This window comes from Ascaphus truei, chromosome 4, assembly GCF_040206685.1.
Source record: "Ascaphus truei isolate aAscTru1 chromosome 4, aAscTru1.hap1, whole genome shotgun sequence".
Taxonomy (NCBI): Eukaryota; Metazoa; Chordata; class Amphibia; order Anura; family Ascaphidae; genus Ascaphus; species Ascaphus truei.
The window spans coordinates 423,474,380-423,499,010 of NC_134486.1; the positions used below are offsets into that span (position 1 = coordinate 423,474,380).

Sequence of the window (24,631 nt, forward strand, 5' to 3'; positions counted from 1 at the left end):
TCTATGCTCTCTTACTCCTCTCTGTATATTATACCTATCTCTCTTTCTGTGCTTCTATGTTCTCTTACTCCTCTCTGTATATTATACCTATCTCTCTCTGTCTGTGCTTCTATGCTCTCTTACTCCTCTCTGTATATTATACCTATCTCTCTCTCTGTCTGTGCTTCTATGCTCTCTTACGCCTCTCTGTATATTATACCTATCTCTCTGTCTGTGCCTCTATGCTCTCTTATGCCTCTCTGTATATTATACCTATCTCTCTCTGTCTGTGCCTCTATGCTCTCTTACTCCTCTCTGTATATTATACCTATCTCTCTCTGTCTGTGCTTCTATGCTCTCTTACTCCTCTCTGTATATTATACCTATCTCTCTCGGTCTGTGCCTCTATGCTCTCTTACGCCTCTCTGTATATTATACCTATCTCTCTGTCTGTGACTCTATGCTCTCTTACTCCTCTCTGTATATTATACCTATCTCTCTCTGTCTGTGCCTCTATGCTCTCTTACTCCTCTCTGTATATTATACCTATCTCTCTGTCTGTGCTTCTATGCTCTCTTACTCCTCTCTGTATATTATACCTATCTTTCTGTCTGTGCCTCTATGCTCTCTTACTCCTCTCTGTATATTATACCTATCTCTCTGTCTTTGCCTCTATGCTCTCTTACGCCTCTCTGTATATTATACCTATCTCTCTCTGTCTGTGCCTCTATGCTCTCTTACGCCTCTCTGTATATTATACTTATCTCTCTCTGTCTGTGCCTCTATGCTCTCTTACTCCTCTCTGTATATTATACCTATCTCTCTCTGTCTGTGCCTCTATGCTCTCTTACTCCTCTCTGTATATTATACCTATCTCTCTGTCTGTGCCTCTATGCTCTCTTACTCCTCTCTGTATATTATACCTATCTCTCTGTCTGTCTGTGCTTCTATGCTCTCTTACGCCTCTCTGTATATTATACCTATCTCTCTGTGCCTCTATGCTCTCTTACGCCTCTCTGTATATTATACCTATCTCTCTGTCTGTGCCTCTATGCTCTCTTACGCCTCTCTGTATATTATACCTATCTCTCTCTGTCTGTGCTTCTATGCTCTCTTACTCCTCTCTGTATATTATACCTATCTCTATCTGTCTGTGCCTCTATGCTCTCTTATTCCTCTCTGTATATTATACCTATCTCTCTCTGTCTGTGCCTCTATGCTCTCTTATTCCTCTCTGTATATTATACCTATCTCTCTGTCTGTGCCTCTATGCTCCCTTACGCCTCTCTGTATATTATACCTATCTCTCTCTGTCTGTGCCTCTATGCTCTCTTACCCCTCTCTGTATATTATACCTATCTCTTTCTGTCTGTGCCTCTATGCTCTCTTACCCCTCTCTGTATATTATACCTATCTCTCTCTGTCTGTGCCTCTATGCTCTCTTACCCCTCTCTGTATATTATACATATCTCTCTCTGTCTGTGCTTCTATGATCTCTTACCCCTCTCTGTATATTATACCTATCTATCTGTCTGTGCCTCTATGCTCTCTTATTCCTCTCTGTATATTATACCTATCTATCTCTGTCTGTGCCTCTATGATCTCTTACCCCTCTCTGTATATTATACCTATCTCTCTGTCTGTGCCTCTATGCTCTCTTATTCCTCTCTGTATATTATACCTATCTCTCTCTGTCTGTGCCTCTATGCTCTCTTATTCCTCTCTGTATATTATACCTATCTCTCTCTGTCTGTGCTTCTATGCTCTCTTACGCCTCTCTGTATATTATACCTATCTCTCTCTGTCTGTGCTTCTATGCTCTCTTACTCCTCTCTGTATATTATACCTATCTCTCTCTGTCTGTGCCTCTATGCTCCCTTACGCCTCTCTGTATATTATACCTATCTCTCTCTGTCTGTGCCTCTATGCTCTCTTACGCCTCTCTGTATATTATACCTATCTCTCTCTGTCTGTGCCTCTATGCTCTCTTACGCCTCTCTGTATATTATACCTATCTCTCTCTGTCTGTGCCTCTATGCTCTCTTACGCCTCTCTGTATATTATACCTATCTCTCTCTCTGTCTCTTGTCCTCTCCTCCCCTAGTTTTCTCCCGTGCCCGCGCTGCTGCTCCCTGCATCATATTCTTTGATGAGCTGGATTCGTTGGCTCCCAATCGTGGGAAGAGCGGAGACTCGGGGGGCGTGATGGACAGGTGAGAGCACAGCAAATACGCCTGTCCCTGTGTGAGGTACGCCTGTCCCCGTGTGAGGTACGCCTGTCCCCGTGTGAGGTACGCCTGTCCCCGTGGGAGGTACGCCTGTCCCCGTGGGAGGTACGCCTGTCCCCGTGTGAGGTACGCCTGTCCCCGTGTGAGGTACGCCTGTCCCTGTGTGAGGTACGCCTGTCCCCGTGTGAGGTACGCCTGTCCCCGTGTGAGGTACGCCTGTCCCTGTGTGAGGTACGCCTGTCCCTGTGTGAGGTACGCCTGTCCCTGTGTGAGGTACGCCTGTCCCTGTGTGAGGTACGCCTGTCCCCGTGTGAGGTACGCCTGTCCCCGTGTGAGGTACGCCTGTCCCCGTGTGAGGTACGCCTGTCCCCGTGTGAGGTACGCCTGTCCCCGTGTGAGGTACGCCTGTCCCCGTGTGAGGTACGCCTGTCCCCGTGTGAGGTACGCCTGTCCCCGTGTGAGGTACGCCTGTCCCCGTGTGAGGTACGCCTGTCCCCGTGTGAGGTACGCCTGTCCCCGTGTGAGGTACGCCTGTCCCCGTGTGAGGTACGCCTGTCCCCGTGTGAGGTACGCCTGTCCCCGTGTGAGGTACGCCTGTCCCCGTGTGAGGTACGCCTGTCCCCGTGTGAGGTACGCCTGTCCCCGTGTGAGGTACGCCTGTCCCCGTGTGAGGTACGCCTGTCCCCGTGTGAGGTACGCCTGTCCCCGTGTGAGGTACGCCTGTCCCCGTGTGAGGTACGCCTGTCCCCGTGTGAGGTACGCCTGTCCCCGTGTGAGGTACGCCTGTCCCCGTGTGAGGTACGCCTGTCCCCGTGTGAGGTACGCCTGTCCCCGTGTGAGGTACGCCTGTCCCCGTGTGAGGTACGCCTGTCCCCGTGTGAGGTACGCCTGTCCCCGTGTGAGGTACGCCTGTCCCCGTGTGAGGTACGCCTGTCCCCGTGTGAGGTACGGCTGTCCCCGTGTGAGGTACGCCTGTCCCCGTGTGAGGTACGCCTCTCCCCGTGTGAGGTACGCCTGTCCCCGTGTGAGGTACGCCTGTCCTTATGTGAGGTACGCCTGTCCTTATGTGAGGTACGCCTGTCCTTATGTGAGGTACGCCTGTCCTTATGTGAGGTACGCCTGTCCCCGTGTGAGGTACGCCTGTCCCCGTGTGAGGTACGCCTGTCCCCGTGTGAGGTACGCCTGTCCCCGTGTGAGGTACGCCTGTCCCCGTGTGAGGTAAGCCTGTCCCCGTGTGAGGTACGCCTGTCCCCGTGTGAGGTACGCCTGTCCCCGTGTGAGGTACGCCTGTCCCCGTGTGAGGTACGCCTGTCCCCGTGTGAGGTACGCCTGTCCCCGTGTGAGGTACGCCTGTCCCCGTGTGAGGTACGCCTGTCCCCGTGTGAGGTACGCCTGTCCCCGTGTGAGGTACGCCTGTCCCCGTGTGAGGTACGCCTGTCCCCGTGTGAGGTACGCCTGTCCCCGTGTGAGGTACGCCTGTCCCCGTGTGAGGTACGCCTGTCCCCGTGTGAGGTACGCCTGTCCCCGTGTGAGGTACGCCTGTCCCCGTGTGAGGTACGCCTGTCCCCGTGTGAGGTACGCCTGTCCCCGTGTGAGGTACGCCTGTCCCCGTGTGAGGTACGCCTGTCCCCGTGTGAGGTACGCCTGTCCCCGTGTGAGGTACGCCTGTCCCCGTGTGAGGTACGCCTGTCCCCGTGTGAGGTACGCCTGTCCCCGTGTGAGGTACGCCTGTCCCCGTGTGAGGTACGCCTGTCCCCGTGTGAGGTACGCCTGTCCCCGTGTGAGGTACGCCTGTCCCCGTGTGAGGTACGCCTGTCCCCGTGTGAGGTACGCCTGTCCCCGTGTGAGGTACGCCTGCCCCCGTGTGAGGTACGCCTGCCCCCGTGTGAGGTACGCCTGCCCCCGTGTGAGGTACGCCTGCCCCCGTGTGAGGTACGCCTGTCCCCGTGTGAGGTACGCCTGTCCCCGTGTGAGGTACGCCTGTCCCCGTGTGAGGTACGCCTGTCCCCGTGTGAGGTACGCCTGTCCCCGTGTGAGGTAAGCCTGTCCCCGTGTGAGGTACGCCTGTCCCCGTGTGAGGTACGCCTGTCCCCGTGTGAGGTACGCCTGCCCCCGTGTGAGGTACGCCTGCCCCCGTGTGAGGTACGCCTGTCCCCGTGTGAGGTACGCCTGTCCCCGTGTGAGGTACGCCTGTCCCCGTGTGAGGTAAGCCTGTCCCCGTGTGAGGTACGCCTGTCCTTATGTGAGGTACAGTGTATGTGAAGTGACTAACCAAAAGTGGCGCTCATATACATTTATAATAACAGTGATATAATCAATACAATAGTGATAATAATGATACTTATACAAACACAATGGTCGATTGCAGCTGTAACCTGGTGTATGATTGCTTTCTCAATCCTCATGGAACATGGAGAATGGATCATCAGGAAGCGCATACCATGTGGGAACATAAGAGAGAAAAAGTGCTTTTTGTGCAATATTGTGCAAACAGTGTTGTGGAAAGTTGCTAGCACAGAATGTATACAGTACACAGGATACTCACAAACGTGAGGTGCAGTATAGGCACATAAAGGTATCTTTATGGACTGGCTTCAGTCTCTGGTGCAAGGTGATCCTACCTTATGTGAGGTACGCCTGTCCGTATGTAAGGTACGGCTGTCCCTATGTAAGGTATGGCTGTCCCTATGTAAGGTATGGCTGTCCCTATGTAAGGTATGGCTGTCCCTATGTAAGGTACGCCTGTCCCTATGTAAGGTACGGCTGTCCCTATGTAAGGTATGCCTGTCCCTATGTAAGGTATGCCTGTCCCTATGTAAGGTATGGCTGTCCCTATGTAAGGTATGGCTGTCCCTATGTAAGGTATGGCTGGCCCTATGTAAGGTATATCTGTCCCTATTTAAGGTACGGCTGTCCCTATGTAAGGTATGCCTGTCCCTATGTAAGGTATGCCTGTCCCTATGTAAGGTATGGCTGTCCCTATGTAAGGTATGGCTGTCCCTATGTAAGGTATGGCTGTCCCTATGTAAGGTATGGCTGTCCCTATGTAAGGTATATCTGTCCCTATGTAAGGTATGGCTGTCCCTATGTATCGTATGGCTGTCACTATGTAAGGTATGGCTGTCCCTATGTAAGGTATGGCAGTCCCTATGTAAGGTATGGCTGTCCCTATGTAAGGTATGCCTGTCCCTATGTAAGGTATGGCTGTCCCTATGTAAGGTATGGCTGTCCCTATGTAAGGTATGGCTGTCCCTATGTTAGGTATGGCTGTCCCTATGTAAGGTATATCTGTCCCTATGTAAGGTATGGCTGTCCCTATGTAACGTATGGCTGTCACTATGTAAGGTATGGCTGTCCCTATGTAAGGTATGGCAGTCCCTATGTAAGGTATGGCTGTCCCTATGTAAGGTATGGCAGTCCCTATGTAAGGTATGGCTGTCCCTATGTAAGGTATGCCTGTCCCTATGTAAGGTATGGCTGTCCCTATGTAAGGTATGCCTGTCCCTATGTAAGGTACGCCTGTCCCTATGTAAGGTACGCCTGTCCCTATGTAAGGTACGCCTGTCCCTATGTAAGGTACGGCTGTCCCTATGTAAGGTATGCCTGTCCCTATGTAAGGTATGCCTGTCCCTATGTAAGGTATGGCTGTCCCTATGTAAGGTATGCCTGTCCCTATGTAAGGTATGGCTGTCCCTATGTAAGGTATGCCTGTCCCTATGTAAGGTATGGCTGTCCCTATGTAAGGTATGCCTGTCCCTATGTAAGGTATGGCTGTCCCTATGTAAGGTATGGCTGTCCCTATGTAAGGTACGGCTGTCCCTATGTAAGGTACGCCTGTCCCTATGTAAGGTATGCCTGTCCCTATGTAAGGTATGGCTGTCCCTATGTAAGGTATGCCTGTCCCTATGTAAGGTATGGCTGTCCCTATGTAAGGTATGGCTGTCCCTATGTAAGGTATGGCTGTCCCTATGTAAGGTATGACTGTCCCTATGTAAGGTACGCCTGTCCCTATGTAAGGTACGCCTGTCCCTATGTAAGGTACGCCTGTCCCTATGTAAGGTATGGCTGTCCCTATGTAAGGTATGGCTGTCCCTATGTAAGGTATGACTGTCCCTATGTAAGGTATGGCTGTCCCTATGTAAGGTATGGCTGTCCCTATGTAAGGTACGGCTGTCCCTATGTAAGGTACGCCTGTCCCTATGTAAGGTACGCCTGTCCCTATGTAAGGTACGCCTGTCCCTATGTAAGGTACGGCTGTCCCTATGTAAGGTATGGCTGTCCCTATGTAAGGTATGGCTGTCCCTATGTAAGGTATGGCTGTCCCTATGTAAGATATGCCTGTCCCTATGTAAGGTATGGCTGTCCCTATGTAAGATATGCCTGTCCCTATGTAAGGTATGGCTGTCCCTATGTAAGGTATGGCTGTCCCTATGTAAGGTACGCCTGTCCCTATGTAAGGTATGCCTGTCCCTATGTAAGGTATGGCTGTCCCTATGTAAGGTATGCCTGTCCCTATGTAAGGTATGGCTGTCCCTATGTAAGGTATGGCTGTCCCTATGTAAGGTATGGCTGTCCCTATGTAAGGTACGGCTGTCCCTATGTAAGGTACGCCTGTCCCTATGTAAGGTACGCCTGTCCCTATGTAAGGTACGCCTGTCCCTATGTAAGGTATGGCTGTCCCTATGTAAGGTATGGCTGTCCCTATGTAAGGTATGACTGTCCCTATGTAAGGTACGCCTGTCCCTATGTAAGGTACGCCTGTCCCTATGTAAGGTACGCCTGTCCCTATGTAAGGTATGGCTGTCCCTATGTAAGGTATGGCTGTCCCTATGTAAGGTATGACTGTCCCTATGTAAGGTATGGCTGTCCCTATGTAAGGTATGGCTGTCCCTATGTAAGGTACGGCTGTCCTTATGCATTGATGTCCAGGAAAATCAGGGAGCGCGAGGTCGTGTGAATATAAAACATATACAAATGGTGCAATGTGTCTTAAGTCTTTTTGTTTTCAATACATTTTCAAAACCCCGACCCAATTTATACTCCCAGATTTCTCTGTGGTGAGATGTGCAGAAAGGGTTCTGTATCTTTCAGTCTATATGGGGTTGTGTCATCTGTGGAACCGCTTATTGGTAAAAGGTCCTCACCACCTATATACCGGGTTAAAGAAGAGGAACAAACATAGTGCAAAATTGCAAAACACGTATTGTATCTGCATGAACGGGTAAAATCCCTAACCCTAACCCTAACTCACATGGTTTCTGAATAATATGCGCAGATAGATCAAAACCTGATCAGCCAGCCTCCGCGGAGGTCGCAGAGCGGTCTCCCTGCGCGATGCTCACGGTACACTGTGACTCCCGCACTTCCGGGTACGAGGTTCTCTGAAATGAACAGCTGTTTCTGTATGGAGTCTCCCCCCCGGTCTCTGCTGGCCACTGGAAACAGATAACACCCTACGCGTTTCTCCTCCAAGAGTGTTAACTGTTTCCAATGCCCCCCCAGCGATCTCTGCTCGCTGGCAACCACCCCCCCCCAGCGATCTCTGCTCGCTGACACCCCCCCCCACCCCCAGCGATCTCTGCTCGCTGGCAACCACCCCCCCCGCGATATCTGCTCGCTGGCACACACCCCCCCCCCCCCCGCGATCTCTGCTCGCTGCCCCCCCCCCCCCCGCGATCTCCCCCCCCACCCCCAGCTCAATCTCTGCTCGCTGGCACTCCTGAACCCCAATACATGGATCAGAGGTAACCACACGGGCTTAACCTTTATTGGGAGCCTGGTTAACCCCTCACCATCACAGCGCCATTCAGAAGTACAGACCCGCAGCCACTGTCCCTGCCCCATCACGGCGGCCACTGTCCCTGCCCCATCACGGCGGCCACTGTCCCTGCGCCATCACGGCAGCCACTGTCCCTGCCCCATCACGGCAGCCACTGTCCCTGCGCCATCACGGCAGCCACTGTCCCTGCCCCATCACGGCAGCCACTGTCCCTGCCCCATCACGGCAGCCACTGTCCCTGCGCCATCACGGCGGCCACTGTCGCTGCGCCATCACGGCGGCCACTGTCCCTGCCCCATCACGGCAGCCACTGTCCCTGCGCCATCACGGCAGCCACTGTCCCTGCCCCATCACGGCAGCCACTGTCCCTGCCCCATCACGGCAGCCACTGTCCCTGCCCCATCACGGCGGCCACTGTCCCTGCCCCATCACGGCGGCCACTGTCCCTGCGCCATCACGTCAGCCACTGTCCCTGCTCCATCACGGCAGCCACTGTCCCTGCGCCATCACGGCGGCCACTGTCCCTGCGAAATCACGGCAGCCACTGTCCCTGCCCCATCACGGCGGCTACTGTCCCTGCGCCATCACGTCAGCCACTGTCCCTGCGCCATCACGGCAGCCACTGTCCCTGCCCCATCACGGCATCCACTGTCCCTGCCCCATCACGGCAGCCACTGTCCCTGCCCCATCACGGCGGCCACTGTCCCTGCGCCATCACGGCAGCCACTGTCCCTGCCCCATCACGGCAGCCACTGTCCCTGCGCCATCACGGCAGCCACTGTCCCTGCCCCATCACGGCGGCCACTGTCCCTGCCCCATCACGGCAGCCACTGTCCCTGCGCCATCACGGCAGCCACTGTCCCTGCCCCATCACGGCAGCCACTGTCCCTGCCCCATCACGGCGGCCACTGTCCCTGCCCCATCACGGCGGCCACTGTCCCTGCCCCATCACGGCAGCCACTGTCCCTGCGCCATCACGGCAGCCACTGTCCCTGCCCCATCACGGCAGCCACTGTCCCTGCGCCATCACGGCGGCCACTGTCCCTGCCCCATCACGGCAGCCACTGTCCCTGCGCCATCACGGCAGCCACTGTCCCTGCGCCATCACGGCAGCCACTGTCCCTGCCCCATCACGGCGGCCACTGTCCCTGCCCCATCACGGCAGCCACTGTCCCTGCGCCATCACGGCAGCCACTGTCCCTGCGCCATCACGGCATCCACTGTCCCTGCCCCATCACGGCGGCCACTGTCCCTGCCCCATCACGGCAGCCACTGTCCCTGCCCCATCACGGCGGCCACTGTCCCTGCCCCATCACGGCAGCCACTGTCCCTGCCCCATCACGGCGGCCACTGTCCCTGCGCCATCACGGCAGCCACTGTCCCTGCCCCATCACGGCAGCCACTGTCCCTGCGCCATCACGGCATCCACTGTCCCTGCGCCATCACGGCAGCCACTGTCCCTGCCCCATCACGGCAGCCACTGTCCCTGCGCCATCACGGCAGCCACTGTCCCTGCCCCATCTCGCCGGCCACTGTCCCTGCCCCATCACGGCATCCACTGTCCCTGCGCCATCACGGCGGCCACTGTCCCTGCGCCATCACGGCATCCACTGTCCCTGCCCCATCACGGCAGCCACTGTCCCTGCCCCATCACGGCAGCCACTGTCCCTGCGCCATCACGGCAGCCACTGTCCCTGCCCCATCACGGCAGCCACTGTCCCTGCGCCATCACGGCGGCCACTGTCCCTGCGAAATCACGGCGGCCACTGTCCCTGCCCCATCACGGCGGCCACTGTCCCTGCGCCATCACGGCATCCACTGTCCCTGCCCCATCACGGCATCCACTGTCCCTGCGCCATCACGGCGGCCACTGTCCCTGCCCCATCACGGCAGCCACTGTCCCTGCCCCATCACGGCAGCCACTGTCCCTGCGCCATCACGGCAGCCACTGTCCCTGCGCCATCACGGCAGCCACTGTCCCTGCCCCATCACGGCAGCCACTGTCCCTGCCCCATCACGGCAGCCACTGTCCCTGCCCCATCACGGCGGCCACTGTCCCTGCCCCATCACGGCGGCCACTGTCCCTGCGCCATCACGTCAGCCACTGTCCCTGCGCCATCACGGCAGCCACTGTCCCTGCGCCATCACGGCGGCCACTGTCCCTGCGAAATCACGGCAGCCACTGTCCCTGCCCCATCACGGCGGCTACTGTCCCTGCGCCATCACGTCAGCCACTGTCCCTGCGCCATCACGGCAGCCACTGTCCCTGCCCCATCACGGCATCCACTGTCCCTGCCCCATCACGGCAGCCACTGTCCCTGCCCCATCACGGCGGCCACTGTCCCTGCGCCATCACGGCAGCCACTGTCCCTGCGCCATCACGGCGGCCACTGTCCCTGCCCCATCACGGCATCCACTGTCCCTGCGCCATCACGGCAGCCACTGTCCCTGCCCCATCACGGCGGCCACTGTCCCTGCCCCATCACGGCAGCCACTGTCCCTGCGCCATCACGGCAGCCACTGTCCCTGCCCCATCACGGCAGCCACTGTCCCTGCCCCATCACGGCGGCCACTGTCCCTGCCCCATCACGGCGGCCACTGTCCCTGCCCCATCACGGCAGCCACTGTCCCTGCGCCATCACGGCAGCCACTGTCCCTGCCCCATCACGGCAGCCACTGTCCCTGCGCCATCACGGCGGCCACTGTCCCTGCCCCATCACGGCAGCCACTGTCCCTGCGCCATCACGGCAGCCACTGTCCCTGCGCCATCACGGCAGCCACTGTCCCTGCCCCATCACGGCGGCCACTGTCCCTGCCCCATCACGGCAGCCACTGTCCCTGCGCCATCACGGCAGCCACTGTCCCTGCGCCATCACGGCATCCACTGTCCCTGCCCCATCACGGCGGCCACTGTCCCTGCCCCATCACGGCAGCCACTGTCCCTGCCCCATCACGGCGGCCACTGTCCCTGCCCCATCACGGCAGCCACTGTCCCTGCCCCATCACGGCGGCCACTGTCCCTGCCCCATCACGGCGGCCACTGTCCCTGCGCCATCACGGCAGCCACTGTCCCTGCCCCATCACGGCAGCCACTGTCCCTGCGCCATCACGGCATCCACTGTCCCTGCCCCATCACGGCAGCCACTGTCCCTGCCCCATCACGGCAGCCACTGTCCCTGCGCCATCACGGCATCCACTGTCCCTGCCCCATCACGGCGGCCACTGTCCCTGCCCCATCACGGCAGCCACTGTCCCTGCCCCATCACGGCGGCCACTGTCCCTGCCCCATCACGGCAGCCACTGTCCCTGCCCCATCACGGCGGCCACTGTCCCTGCCCCATCACGGCAGCCACTGTCCCTGCGCCATCACGGCAGCCACTGTCCCTGCGCCATCACGGCAGCCACTGTCCCTGCCCCATCACGGCAGCCACTGTCCCTGCGCCATCACGGCAGCCACTGTCCCTGCCCCATCTCGCCGGCCACTGTCCCTGCCCCATCACGGCATCCACTGTCCCTGCGCCATCACGGCGGCCACTGTCCCTGCGCCATCACGGCATCCACTGTCCCTGCCCCATCACGGCAGCCACTGTCCCTGCCCCATCACGGCAGCCACTGTCCCTGCGCCATCACGGCAGCCACTGTCCCTGCCCCATCACGGCAGCCACTGTCCCTGCGCCATCACGGCGGCCACTGTCCCTGCGAAATCACGGCGGCCACTGTCCCTGCCCCATCACGGCGGCCACTGTCCCTGCGCCATCACGGCATCCACTGTCCCTGCCCCATCACGGCATCCACTGTCCCTGCGCCATCACGGCGGCCACTGTCCCTGCCCCATCACAGCAGCCACTGTCCCTGCCCCATCACGGCAGCCACTGTCCCTGCGCCATCACGGCAGCCACTGTCCCTGCGCCATCACGGCATCCAATGTCCCTGCCCCATCACGGCATCCACTGTCCCTGCGCCATCACGGCGGCCACTGTCCCTGCCCCATCACGGCAGCCACTGTCCCTGCCCCATCACGGCATCCACTGTCCCTGCGCCATCACGGCAGCCACTGTCCCTGCCCCATCACGGCAGCCACTGTCCCTGCCCCATCACGGCAGCCACTGTCCCTGCGCCATCACGGCAGCCACTGTCCCTGCGCCATCACGGCAGCCACTGTCCCTGCGCCATCACGGCAGCCACTGTCCCTGCCCCATCACGGCATCCACTGTCCCTGCCCCATCTCGCCGGCCACTGTCCCTGCCCCATCACGGCGGCCACTGTCCCTGCGCCATCACGGCAGCCACTGTCCCTGCGCCATCACGGCAGCCACTGTCCCTGCCCCATCACGGCAGCCACTGTCCCTGCCCCATCACGGCATCCACTGTCCCTGCCCCATCACGGCGGCCACTGTCCCTGCGAAATCACGGCGGCCACTGTCCCTGCCCCATCACGGCAGCCACTGTCCCTGCGCCATCACGGCAGCCACTGTCCCTGCGCCATCACGGCGGCCACTGTCCCTGCGAAATCACGGCAGCCACTGTCCCTGCGCCATCACGGCAGCCACTGTCCCTGCGCCATCACGGCAGCCACTGTCCCTGCCCCATCACGGCGGCCACTGTCCCTGCGCCATCACGGCAGCCACTGTCCCTGCGCCATCACGGCGGCCACTGTCCCTGCCCCATCACGGCAGCCACTGTCCCTGCGCCATCACGGCAGCCACTGTCCCTGCGCCATCACGGCGGCCACTGTCCCTGCCCCATCACGGCGGCCACTGTCCCTGCCCCATCACGGCAGCCACTGTCCCTGCGCCATCACGGCAGCCACTGTCCCTGCGCCATCACGGCAGCCACTGTCCCTGCCCTGTTTATAGTTTCTTTGTGTCAGGGTGGTGTCTTCGTTATAAGCAGAGCTGAACATGTGTGTGCGTGTTTATATGTTTATAGTTTCTTTGTGTCAGGGTGGTGTCTTGGTTATAAGCAGAGCTGAACATGTGTGTGCGTGTTTATATGTTTATAGTTTCTTTGTGTCAGGGTGGTGTCTTGGTTATAAGCAGAGCTGAACATGTGTGTGCGTGTTTATATGTTTATAGTTTCTTTGTGTCAGGGTGGTGTCTTGGTTATAAGCAGAGCTTAACATGTGTGTGCGTGTTTATATGTTTATAGTTTCTTTGTGTCAGAGTGGTGTCTTGGTTATAAGCAGAGCTGAACATGTGTGTGCGTGTTTATATGTTTATAGTTTCTTTGTGTCAGGGTGGTGTCTTGGTTATAAGCAGAGCTGAACATGTGTGTGCGTGTATATATGTTTATAGTTTCTTTGTGTCAGGGTGGTGTCTTGGTTATAAGCAGAGCTGAACATGTGTGTGCGTGTATATATGTTTATAGTTTCTTTGTGTCAGGGTGGTGTCTTGGTTATAAGCAGAGCTGAACATGTGTGTGCGTGTTTATATGTTTATAGTTTCTTTGTGTCAGGGTGGTGTCTTGGTTATAAGCAGAGCTGAACATGTGTGTGCGTGTTTATATGTTTATAGTTTCTTTGTGTCAGGGTGGTGTCTTGGTTATAAGCAGAGCTGAACATGTGTGTGCGTGTTTATATGTTTATAGTTTCTTTGTGTCAGGGTGGTGTCTTGGTTATAAGCAGAGCTGAACATGTGTGTGCGTGTTTATATGTTTATAGTTTCTTTGTGTCAGGGTGGTGTCTTGGTTATAAGCAGAGCTAAACATGTGTGTGCGTGTTTATATGTTTATAGTTTCTTTGTGTCAGGGTGGTGTCTTGGTTATAAGCAGAGCTGAACATGTGTGTGCGTGTTTATATGTTTATAGTTTCTTTGTGTCAGGGTGGTGTCTTGGTTATAAGCAGAGCTGAACATGTGTGTGCGTGTATATATGTTTATAGTTTCTTTGTGTCAGGGTGGTGCCTTGGTTATAAGCAGAGCTGAACATGTGTGTGCGTGTTTATATGTTTATAGTTTCTTTGTGTCAGGGTGGTTTCTCAGTTGCTGGCAGAGCTGGACGGATTACACTCTTCCCATGACGTCTTTGTGATCGGAGCCACAAATCGACCAGACCTGTTGGATGCTGCCTTACTACGGCCGGGGAGGTGACAAACGCAGCCTGTCTAACACTGTCAGGAGGTGACACACACACACAGCCCTGTCTAACACTGTCAGGAGGTGACACACACACAGCCCTGTCTAACACTGTCAGGAGGTGACACACACACAGCCCTGTCTAACACTGTCAGGAGGTGACACACACGGCCCTGTCTAACACTGTCAGGAGGTGACACACACACAGCCCTGTCTAACACTGTCAGGAGGTGACACACACACAGCCCTGTCTAACACTGTCAGGAGGTGACACACACACACAGCCCTGTCTAACACTGTCAGGAGGTGACACACACACAGCCCTGTCTAACACTGTCAGGAGGTGACACACACAGCCCTGTCTAACACTGTCAGGAGGTGACACACACACAGCCCTGTCTAACACTGTCAGGAGGTGACACACACACACAGCCCTGTCTAACACTGTCAGGAGGTGACACACACAGCCCTGTCTAACACTGTCAGGAGGTGACACACACACAGCCCTGTCTAACACTGTCAGGAGGTGACACACACACACAGCCCTGTCTAACACTGTCAGGAGGTGACACACACACAGCCCTGTCTAACACTGTCAGGAGGTGACACACACACAGCCCTGTCTAACACTGTCAGGAGGTGACACACACACAGCCCTGTCTAACACTGTCAGGAGGTGACACACACAGCCCTGTCTAACACTGTCAGGAGGTGACACACACAGCCCTGTCTAACACTGTCAGGAGGTGACACACACGGCCCTGTCTAACACTGTCAGGAGGTGACACACACAGCCCTGTCTAACACTGTCAGGAGGTGACACACACACAGCCCTGTCTAACACTGTCAGGAGGTGACACACACAGCCCTGTCTAACACTGTCAGGAGGTGACACACACACAGCCCTGTCTAACACTGTCAGGAGGTGACACACACACAGCCCTGTCTAACACTGTCAGGAGGTGACACACACGGCCCTGTCTAACACTGTCAGGAGGTGACACACACAGCCCTGTCTAACACTGTCAGGAGGTGACACACACAGCCCTGTCTAACACTGTCAGGAGGTGACACACACAGCCCTGTCTAACACTGTCAGGAGGTGACACACACAGCCCTGTCTAACACTGTCAGGAGGTGACACACACACACAGCCCTGTCTAACACTGTCAGGAGGTGACACACACAGCCCTGTCTAACACTGTCAGGAGGTGACACACACACACAGCCCTGTCTAACACTGTCAGGAGGTGACACACACACAGCCCTGTCTAACACTGTCAGGAGGTGACACACACACAGCCCTGTCTAACACTGTCAGGAGGTGACACACACAGCCCTGTCTAACACTGTCAGGAGGTGACACACACACAGCCCTGTCTAACACTGTCAGGAGGTGACACACACAGCCCTGTCTAACACTGTCAGGAGGTGACACACACAGCCCTGTCTAACACTGTCAGGAGGTGACACACACAGCCCTGTCTAACACTGTCAGGAGGTGACACACACACACAGCCCTGTCTAACACTGTCAGGAGGTGACACACACACAGCCCTGTCTAACACTGTCAGGAGGTGACACACACACAGCCCTGTCTAACACTGTCAGGAGGTGACACACACACAGCCCTGTCTAACACTGTCAGGAGGTGACACACACACAGCCCTGTCTAACACTGTCAGGAGGTGACACACACACAGCCCTGTCTAACACTGTCAGGAGGTGACACACACACAGCCCTGTCTAACACTGTCAGGAGGTGACACACACAGCCCTGTCTAACACTGTCAGGAGGTGACACACACAGCCCTGTCTAACACTGTCAGGAGGTGACACACACACACACAGCCCTGTCTAACCCTGTCAGGAGGTGACACACACACACAGCCCTGTATAACACTGTCAGGAGGTGACACACACACAGCCCTGTCTAACACTGTCAGGAGGTGACACACAGCCCTGTCTAACACTGTCAGAAGGTGACACACACGGCCCTGTCTAACACTGTCAGGAGGTGACACACACAGCCCTGTCTAACACTGTCAGGAGGTGACACACACACACACAGCCCTGTCTAACACTGTCAGGAGGTGACAAACGCAGCCCTGTCTAACACTGTCAGGAGGTGACACACACACACAGCCCTGTCTAACACTGTCAGGAGGTGACACACACAGCCCTGTCTAACACTGTCAGGAGGTGACACACACACAGCCCTGTCTAACACTGTCAGGAGGTGACACACACACAGCCCTGTCTAACACTGTCAGGAGATGACACACACACAGCCCTGTCTAACACTGTCAGGAGGTGACACACACAGCCCTGTCTAACACTGTCAGGAGGTGACACACACACACAGCCCTGTCTAACACTGTCAGGAGGTGACACACACAGCCCTGTCTAACACTGTCAGGAGGTGACACACACACAGCCCTGTCTAACACTGTCAGGAGGTGACACACACACACAGCCCTGTCTAACACTGTCAGGAGGTGACACACACACAGCCCTGTCTAACACTGTCAGGAGGTGACACACACACACAGCCCTGTCTAACACTGTCAGGAGGTGACACACACACGGCCCTGTCTAACACTGTCAGGAGGTGACACACACAGCCCTGTCTAACACTGTCAGGAGGTGACACACACAGCCCTGTCTAACACTGTCAGGAGGTGACACACACACAGCCCTGTCTAACACTGTCAGGAGGTGACACACACACAGCCCTGTCTAACACTGTCAGGAGGTGACACACACACAGCCCTGTCTAACACTGTCAGGAGGTGACACACACACAGCCCTGTCTAACACTGTCAGGAGGTGACACACACAGCCCTGTCTAACACTGTCAGGAGGTGACACACACAGCCCTGTCTAACACTGTCAGGAGGTGACACACACACACACAGCCCTGTCTAACACTGTCAGGAGGTGACACACACACACAGCCCTGTCTAACACTGTCAGGAGGTGACACACACACAGCCCTGTCTAACACTGTCAGGAGGTGACACACACAGCCCTGTCTAACACTGTCAGAAGGTGACACACACGGCCCTGTCTAACACTGTCAGGAGGTGACACACACAGCCCTGTCTAACACTGTCAGGAGATGACACACACACAGCCCTGTCTAACACTGTCAGGAGGTGACACACACAGCCCTGTCTAACACTGTCAGGAGGTGACACACACACACAGCCCTGTCTAACACTGTCAGGAGGTGACACACACACACAGCCCTGTCTAACGCTGCAGGAGGTGACACACAGCCCTGTCTAACACTGTCAGGAGGTGACACACACACACAGCCCTGTCTAACACTGTCAGGAGGTGACATACACAGCCCTGTCTAACACTGTCAGGAGGTGACACACACAGCCCTGTCTAACACTGTCAGGAGGTGACACACACAGCCCTGTCTAACACTGTCAGGAGGTGACACACACACAGCCCTGTCTAACACTGTCAGGAGGTGACACACACAGCCCTGTCTAACACTGTCAGGAGGTGACACACACAGCCCTGTCTAACACTGTCAGCAGGTGACACACACACACAGCCCTGTCTAATACTGTCAGGAGGTGACATACACAGCCCTGTCTAACACTGTCAGGAGGTGACACACACGACCCTGTCTGTGTCAGGAGGTGACACACACACAGCCCTGTCTAACACTGTCAGGAGGTGACACACACGGCACTGTCTGTGTCAGGAGGTGACACACACACAGCCCTGTCTAACACTGTCAGAAGGTGACACACACAGCCCTGTCTAACACTGTCAGGAGGTGACACACATGACCCTGTCTGTGTCAGGAGGTGACACACACACAGCCCTGTCTAACACTGTCAGGAGGTGACACACACGGCACTGTCTGTGTCAGGAGGTGACACACACGGCACTGTCTGTGTCAGGAGGTGACACACACACAGCCCTGTCTAACACTGTCAGAAGGTGACACACACAGCCCTGTCTAACACTGTCAGGAGGTGTGTAACAGGGGAGTTATCCCTGTTCAGGAAATATGCCTCTAATCCAGCAGTGTGGTGGTTAACTGCTGGTAGTCAATTGACAAACACCACCTGTCTGAAGGCTTAGAAAAGCCTGTCTTTTGAGACAGGAAGAGAGACTCCTTAGCTCACACCTGAGCTGAACTTGGAGACACTTGTCTTGAGCCTTGCCAGAAGAAACATCAGAGCTGCTTTCAAGACACAGGGGAAACTTCTAAACCTGAATGCTTTCAAACCCTGAAGAAAAGGTAGCAACCAGGGACAGAGACGATTTCCCCTCCAAACCACAAGGAACAGATAAGGCTTTTATTTACAAGACTTTTTATTTCTGTTAATATCATGCTATGTGTTTGGGGCTGGGAGATATGCTTATCTAAGGGAGTTGTGAACTGCATAGTATTTCACTAGAAATACTCCCAAGTGAATAGAAGCTTTCTTTACCCCTTGTTTGGATGATTTCCTGATGTTAAGGAAACAGGCGCAATAAAAAGGCGTATTTAATTTCACTATAATCAGTTTCCCTTGCATACCTCTGTGAGCGTCCGCCTACATATGGTGTCAGAAGGGGGATCGAGTTGCCCTGCAGCCTAGAGAAAATGGAGAATTCATCCCGCGGTTAACCGAATATCCAGAGGGCCCAAGGCAGAAGTCGTGTACCCCAAAGAAGTGTCTGTCCGGTGCCAACAGTGAGGAACCCTCAACCAACCATCCCAGGGAAGTGGAGCCGGAACCAGTGAGTGACGATCCCTTGACCAGCCCTGAAGATGCCCTGAAAAATGCCAGGCATGACTGTGATATGCTCCGTGAACAATTGAAACAAAAGGAAGATGGTTACACAGAGCTACAGAAAAATAACGTGAGGCTACAAAAAGATGTGCTCACAATTTACTCTTTAGCCAGGACAGAATTGGACGATCTCAAGACTGAGCTAGATACTGCAAATGCTACTATTTCCGCCATGGATGAAAAGCAGAGCCAATCTGATAAAATGGTGGCTACGCTAAAGCGGAAGTATGAGGAGGCACTAAAGCAGATGACAGTCTTCCAGCAAGAGGTTCACACTCTTCGCATAGAGCTGAATGCCTCACAACAGGAGGTCAACAGTGTCCGGATAGAGGTGGACGTATCTCAGAAAGAGGTTCAGACACTCCGCAGAGCACTTGATGCCTCACATCATGAGACCAACAGCTGCCGCACAGACCTGGAAGTTTCCAGAAAGGAACTACACAGTCTCATTGAGGAGCTGGACATTTCTAAAGAAACGATTGTCAATCTTATTACAGATCTCCAAGTCACCCAGAAGGAGCTTCAGACCCTCAACCTAGAGAAGGAAGTCTCACGCCAGGAGAGTGTCATTCTCAAAGCAGATGTGCGTAAATGGAAGGAGGACTGCAAAGAGGCCCTGAATAGTACAGAGACTGAAAAAGGAGAACATTTAAGATTACAAAGAAAAAACTTAAAACTCAAAGAAGAAAATTTTAATTTGACAAACGACGTCAAGGAAAAAAATGAAAAGCTGCACGAGCTTAAAGAAATAAATAGACTTTTGGAAGGTGAGAAGTTTGAAGCAGAGCACCGACTGCAGAACCAACTGCAAGGTCTGCGTACGCACCTCGAGAAGGCCGAGGAGAAGCAGCGAACTCTGCAGGAAGACAATCTTCAGGCTGTTAAAGAAATACAAGTGCTGCAGGAACGTCTGATTACCCAGTATGTCCCCGCAAAGCAGCATGAGAAACTGAAGGCTACCCTGAGCGTCACCAAAGCAACGCTAAAAGCCAAGCTTAGAACCGAGGTGACACAGCACAAAAGGGAGCACAAGAAGGTCCAGAAACTAAAACAAGTAACTGTGGCCCGAGCAAAGAAATTCATAGTGCTTCACAATGCAATAAAAATGTGGAAGCAAGCTCAGAGAAAGCAAAGCGTGCAGATAAATTCCCTGAGAAGAGACTTGCAAGTCGCACTCAAAAAACAGGGATCTCTCGCGGATGAGATGAAAGTTCTACAAGGACAAGTATTGACCCTGACTAAGCGTCAGTATCTCACGGCCACAAAAACCCATGAACACAAGGGTACAGTGAGAGCTGGGAATACCGCTCGTCTGAAAGACAAGGTTGCAAAATTTGAACCACCTAAACAAGCACTAGCAAAACCTTCAGCCACCCAACAGGCAACAAAAGAAGGTACACGTGCTGAATCAAAACCAGAAGAATCCTTAGCTGATGAAGCTGAAAAGATGGGACATTCTCTGGAAGTGGGTGTGGAATTGCAACTTAATCTAAAAGGGGCTGAACTAGCAACCCCATTGAGTGGGAAAAGGGCAGAGAGACAGCTTCAAGAGCAGAAAACTCAAAGGGCTGTTTTTAAACGCTCTGCAACTGCTGCTATACAGTCTGCCTACAATAAGACGAGCACCCGACGCGAGGGAAATCTCATGACCGCGCACGTAGCAAAAAGACTGTACTTAGAAAAAGTCCTCCTCGAGCGACTGAGGGGTGCTGATCTCAAGCACCGTCGGGAGGAGACACGAATGAACTGGAGAAAGGGCTCCAATCCCAACAGGACTGAGGGTTCTCTTCCTCCATCCACTCTCATTCAAGTCACAGAGAGATCTAGAATGAGAGTGGAAGGATGGGCTTTGGCCGTGGCAAGCCTGAGCTTCCCACAAACAGGGGAGGTATGTAACAGGGGAGTTATCCCTGTTCAGGAAATATGCCTCTAATCCAGCAGTGTGATGGTTAACTGCTGGTAGTCAATTAACAAACACCACGTGCCTGATGGCTTAGAAAAGCCTGTCTTTTGAGGCAGGAAGAGAGACTCCTTAGCTCACACCTGAGCTGAACTTGGAGACACTTGTCTTGAGCCCTGCCAGAAGAAACATCAGAGCTGCTTTCAAGACACAGGGGAAACTTCTAAACCTGAATGCTGACAAACCCTGAAGAAAAGGTAGCAACCAGGGACAGAGAAGATTTTCCCTCCAAACCACAAGGAACAGATAAGACTTTTATTTACAAGACTTTTTATATCTGTTCATTTCATGCTATATGTTTGGGTCTGGGAGACATGCTTATCTAAGGGAGTTGTGAACTGCATAGTATTTCACTAGAAATACTCCCAAGTGAATAGAAGTTTTGTTTACCCCTTGTTTGGATGGTTTCCTGATGTTAAGGAAACAGGCGCAATAAAAGGCTTATTTAATTTCACTATAATCAGTCTCCCTTGTATACCTCTGTGAGCATCCGCCTACAAGGTGACACACACAGCCCTGTCTAACACTGTCAGGAGGTGACACACACAGCCCTGTCTAACACTGTCAGGAGGTGACACACACACGGCCCTGTCTAACACTGTCAGGAGGTGACACACACAGCCCTGTCTAACACTGTCAGGAGGTGACACACACAGCTCTGTCTAACACTGTCAGGAGGTGACACACACACAGCCCTGTCTAACACTGTCAGGAGGTGACACACGCCCTGTCTGTGTCTCGGAGTTTGACGCACGCAGTCCTGTTTGCCTGTCAGTAATAATGTACAGCGCACGCCTCTTACTGTGTGTGTATATTTCTCTGTGTCTCTCTGTCCCTCTCTTTCTTTGGCCACTTATCAATCTCTCGCTTATGTCTCTTACCCTGATCTGTGTTTTCTCTCCCAGGTTTGACAAGCTGCTGTATGTTGGGGTAAATGAGGATCGAGAATCACAACTCCGAGTCCTCAAGGCCATAACACGCAAGTGAGTGACACGGTGTGTGTGTTTCGGAAGTCCCTGAGGCGGTGTGTGTTTTGAGAGTCACTGTCGGGAATCCGTGTGTGTCGGGAGTCCATGTGTGTCGGGAGTCCGTGTGTGTCGGGAGTCCGTGTGTGTCGGGAGTCCGTGTGTGTCGGGAGCCCGTGTGTGTCGGGAGCCCGTGTGTGTCGGGAGCCCGTGTGTGTCGGGAGTCCGTGTCGCGGTCTTTGCATCGGGAGGGCAGGTTTGCAAAGGAATAGAAAAATGTGCGCAAAAGTACGCCCCTTTCTCAGCTGGGGGAGCACTCACTCCATCTGTCTAATGTCTCTGTCTGCCTCAAGTTGTTTCCGACCTTGCGATGGAGCCGTCTCTATCCCTCTGTCCGAGTTTTGTCTTGGACTCTTTCTCAACCTCTCGTGCTCTCTCTTTCTCTCTGTATTTCTATCTTTCTCTCTCTATATCTCTCTCGACCTCTCAACCTCTCTTTGTCTTTCCAGACCTGTCTCTCTGGACACCTCTCTCTCTCTAGATACCTCTCTCTCTCTCTGGATCTTGATCTCTCTCGATCTCGCTTTCTCTGTCTCGATCTCGCTTTCTCTGTCTCGATCTCGCTTTCTCTGTCTCGATCTCGCTTTCTCTGTCTCGATCTCGCTTTCTCTGTCTCGATCTCGCTTTCTCTGTCTCGATCTCGCTTTCTCTGTCTCGATCTCGCTTTCTCTGTCTCGATCTCGCTCTTCCGGTCTCGATCTCGCTCTTCCGGTCTCGATCTCGCTCTTCCGGTCTCGCTCTCGCTCTTCCGGTCTCGCTCTCTCGGTCTCGCTCTCTCGGTCTCGCTCTCTCGCCCTCCCACTCTCGCCCTCCCACTCTCGCCCTCCCACTCTCGCCCTCCCACTCTCGCCCTCCCACTCTCGCCCTCCCACTCTCGCCCTCCCACTCGCGCCCTCCCACTCGCGCCCTCCCACTCGCGCCCTCCCACTCGCGCCCTCCCACTCGCACCCTCCCACTCGCACCCTCCCACTCGCACCCTCCCACTCGCACCCTCACTCTATCGATTTCACTCTCAACCTCTCTCTCGACACCTCGACCTCTCTCTCTTTTTCTCTCTCGCTCGCTCTCTGGACCTTTCTTTCTCTCTCTGGACCTTTCTTTCTCTCTCTGGAGCTTTCTTTCTCTGGAGCTTTCTTTCTCTCTCTCTGGACCTTTCTTTCTCTCTCTGGACCTTTCTTTCTCTCTCTGGAGCTTTCTTTCTCTCTCTGGAGCTTTCTTTCTCTCTCTGGAGCTTTCTTTCTCTCTGGACCTTTCTCTCTCTCTGAACCTCTCTTTCTCTCTCTCTGGACCTCTCTTTCTCTCTCTCTGGATACCTCTCTCACTCTCTGGATACCTCTCTCTTTCTCTGGATACCTCTCTCTTTAGATCTCACTCTCTCGACCTCTATTTCAATCTCTCTCTCGAGACCTTTCTCTCGATCTCTCTCTCGATCTCACACTCTCGGTCTCGATCTCTCACTCTCTCGATCTCCCTTTCTCGGTCTCCATCTCCCTCTCTCGGTCTCCATCTCCCTCTCTCGGTCTCCATCTCCCTCTCTCGATCTCGATCTCCCTCTCTCTCTTTCAACCTCTACCTCGACCTCTGTCGACCTCCCTTGACCTACCTCGACCTCTCTTGACTTTGACCTCAACTTCTCTCTTTCTCTCTCGACCTCTCTTTCTGTCTCGACCTCTCTCCCCCTCCCTCTCTAGACCTCTCTTTCTCTCTCTCTCTGGACCGCTCTCACTCTCTGGACCTCTCTCTGGATCTCACTTTTTGGACCTCACTTTTTGGACCTCTATTTCGACCTCTATTTCGATCTCACTCTCTCTCGACATCTCTCTTAATCTCTCGACATCTCTCTCAATCTCTCGACATCTCAATCTCTCGACATCTCTCTCAATCTCTCTCTCGACATCTCTCTCAATCTCTCTCTCGACCTCTCTCTCTTTTGAGATTTTGATCTCCGATTTTTGATCTTTCTCTCTGTCTGAATCTCTCTCTCTTGACCCCTTTCTCTCTCTCGACCCCTCTCTTGTCCCCTCTCTCGACCTCGATATCTCTCTCGATATCGCTCTCGATCTCTGGATCTCGCTCTCGATCTCTGTATCTCGCTCTCGATCTCTCGATCTCTGGATCTCACTCTCTGGATCTCACTCTCTCTCTGGATCTCACTCTCTCTCTGGATCTCACTCTCTCTCTGGATCTCACTCTCTCTCTGGATCTCACTCTCTCTGGATCTCGATCTCGCTCTCTGTCATTCTCTCTGGATCTCTGTCACTGTCTCTGGATCTCTCTCTCTTTCTCTCTCTCTGGATCTCACCCTCTCTTTCTCTGGATTTTCTTGACCCCTCTCTCTTGACCCCTCTCTCTCTCGACCCTTCTCTCTCTCTCTCGACCCCTCTGTCACGGTAGCTAGTACAGGGTTATAATATACACCAAAAATCTCTGTTTTGAATTGAATGCGACTATGATATGATAAATATAGTTTATTCCTTAAAGAAGGTGAACACACAAAATATACAAATAACACACAGAATATGGACACTTACTTAGGGGTTGGACAATGAAGAAATCAGGTACAGGATTGGCAATTCATTCAGGATACAAAACGAAGTCACAACGACGAGAAAACGAAGACACTGGGCATAGGGCTTACACTCGTTTAAGTGGAGTTTCAGCCCTATCCCTTAACATTGGGTGCCAGGCATTGGTTATCAATTACCTCCACCCAAGTAACACTTTATATATGAGCGCCACACTTGGTATACCTCCCCCTTCACATATTGGTTATCAATTACCT

At 54.1% G+C, this 24,631-nt stretch overlaps 1 protein-coding gene across 1 annotated transcript in view; it reads left to right on the forward strand.

Annotated features, from left to right (window-relative positions):
- Positions 1 to 24,631, forward strand: part of PEX6 (peroxisomal biogenesis factor 6) — a 365,667-nt gene that overhangs the window by 328,114 nt on the left and 12,922 nt on the right. Inside the window, exons 13-15 of the mRNA XM_075595120.1 lie at positions 2,084 to 2,192; positions 13,951 to 14,067; positions 21,730 to 21,807. Of these exons, the coding sequence (XP_075451235.1) occupies positions 2,084 to 2,192; positions 13,951 to 14,067; positions 21,730 to 21,807 (304 nt within the window). The remainder of the gene's footprint in view (positions 1 to 2,083; positions 2,193 to 13,950; positions 14,068 to 21,729; positions 21,808 to 24,631) is intronic.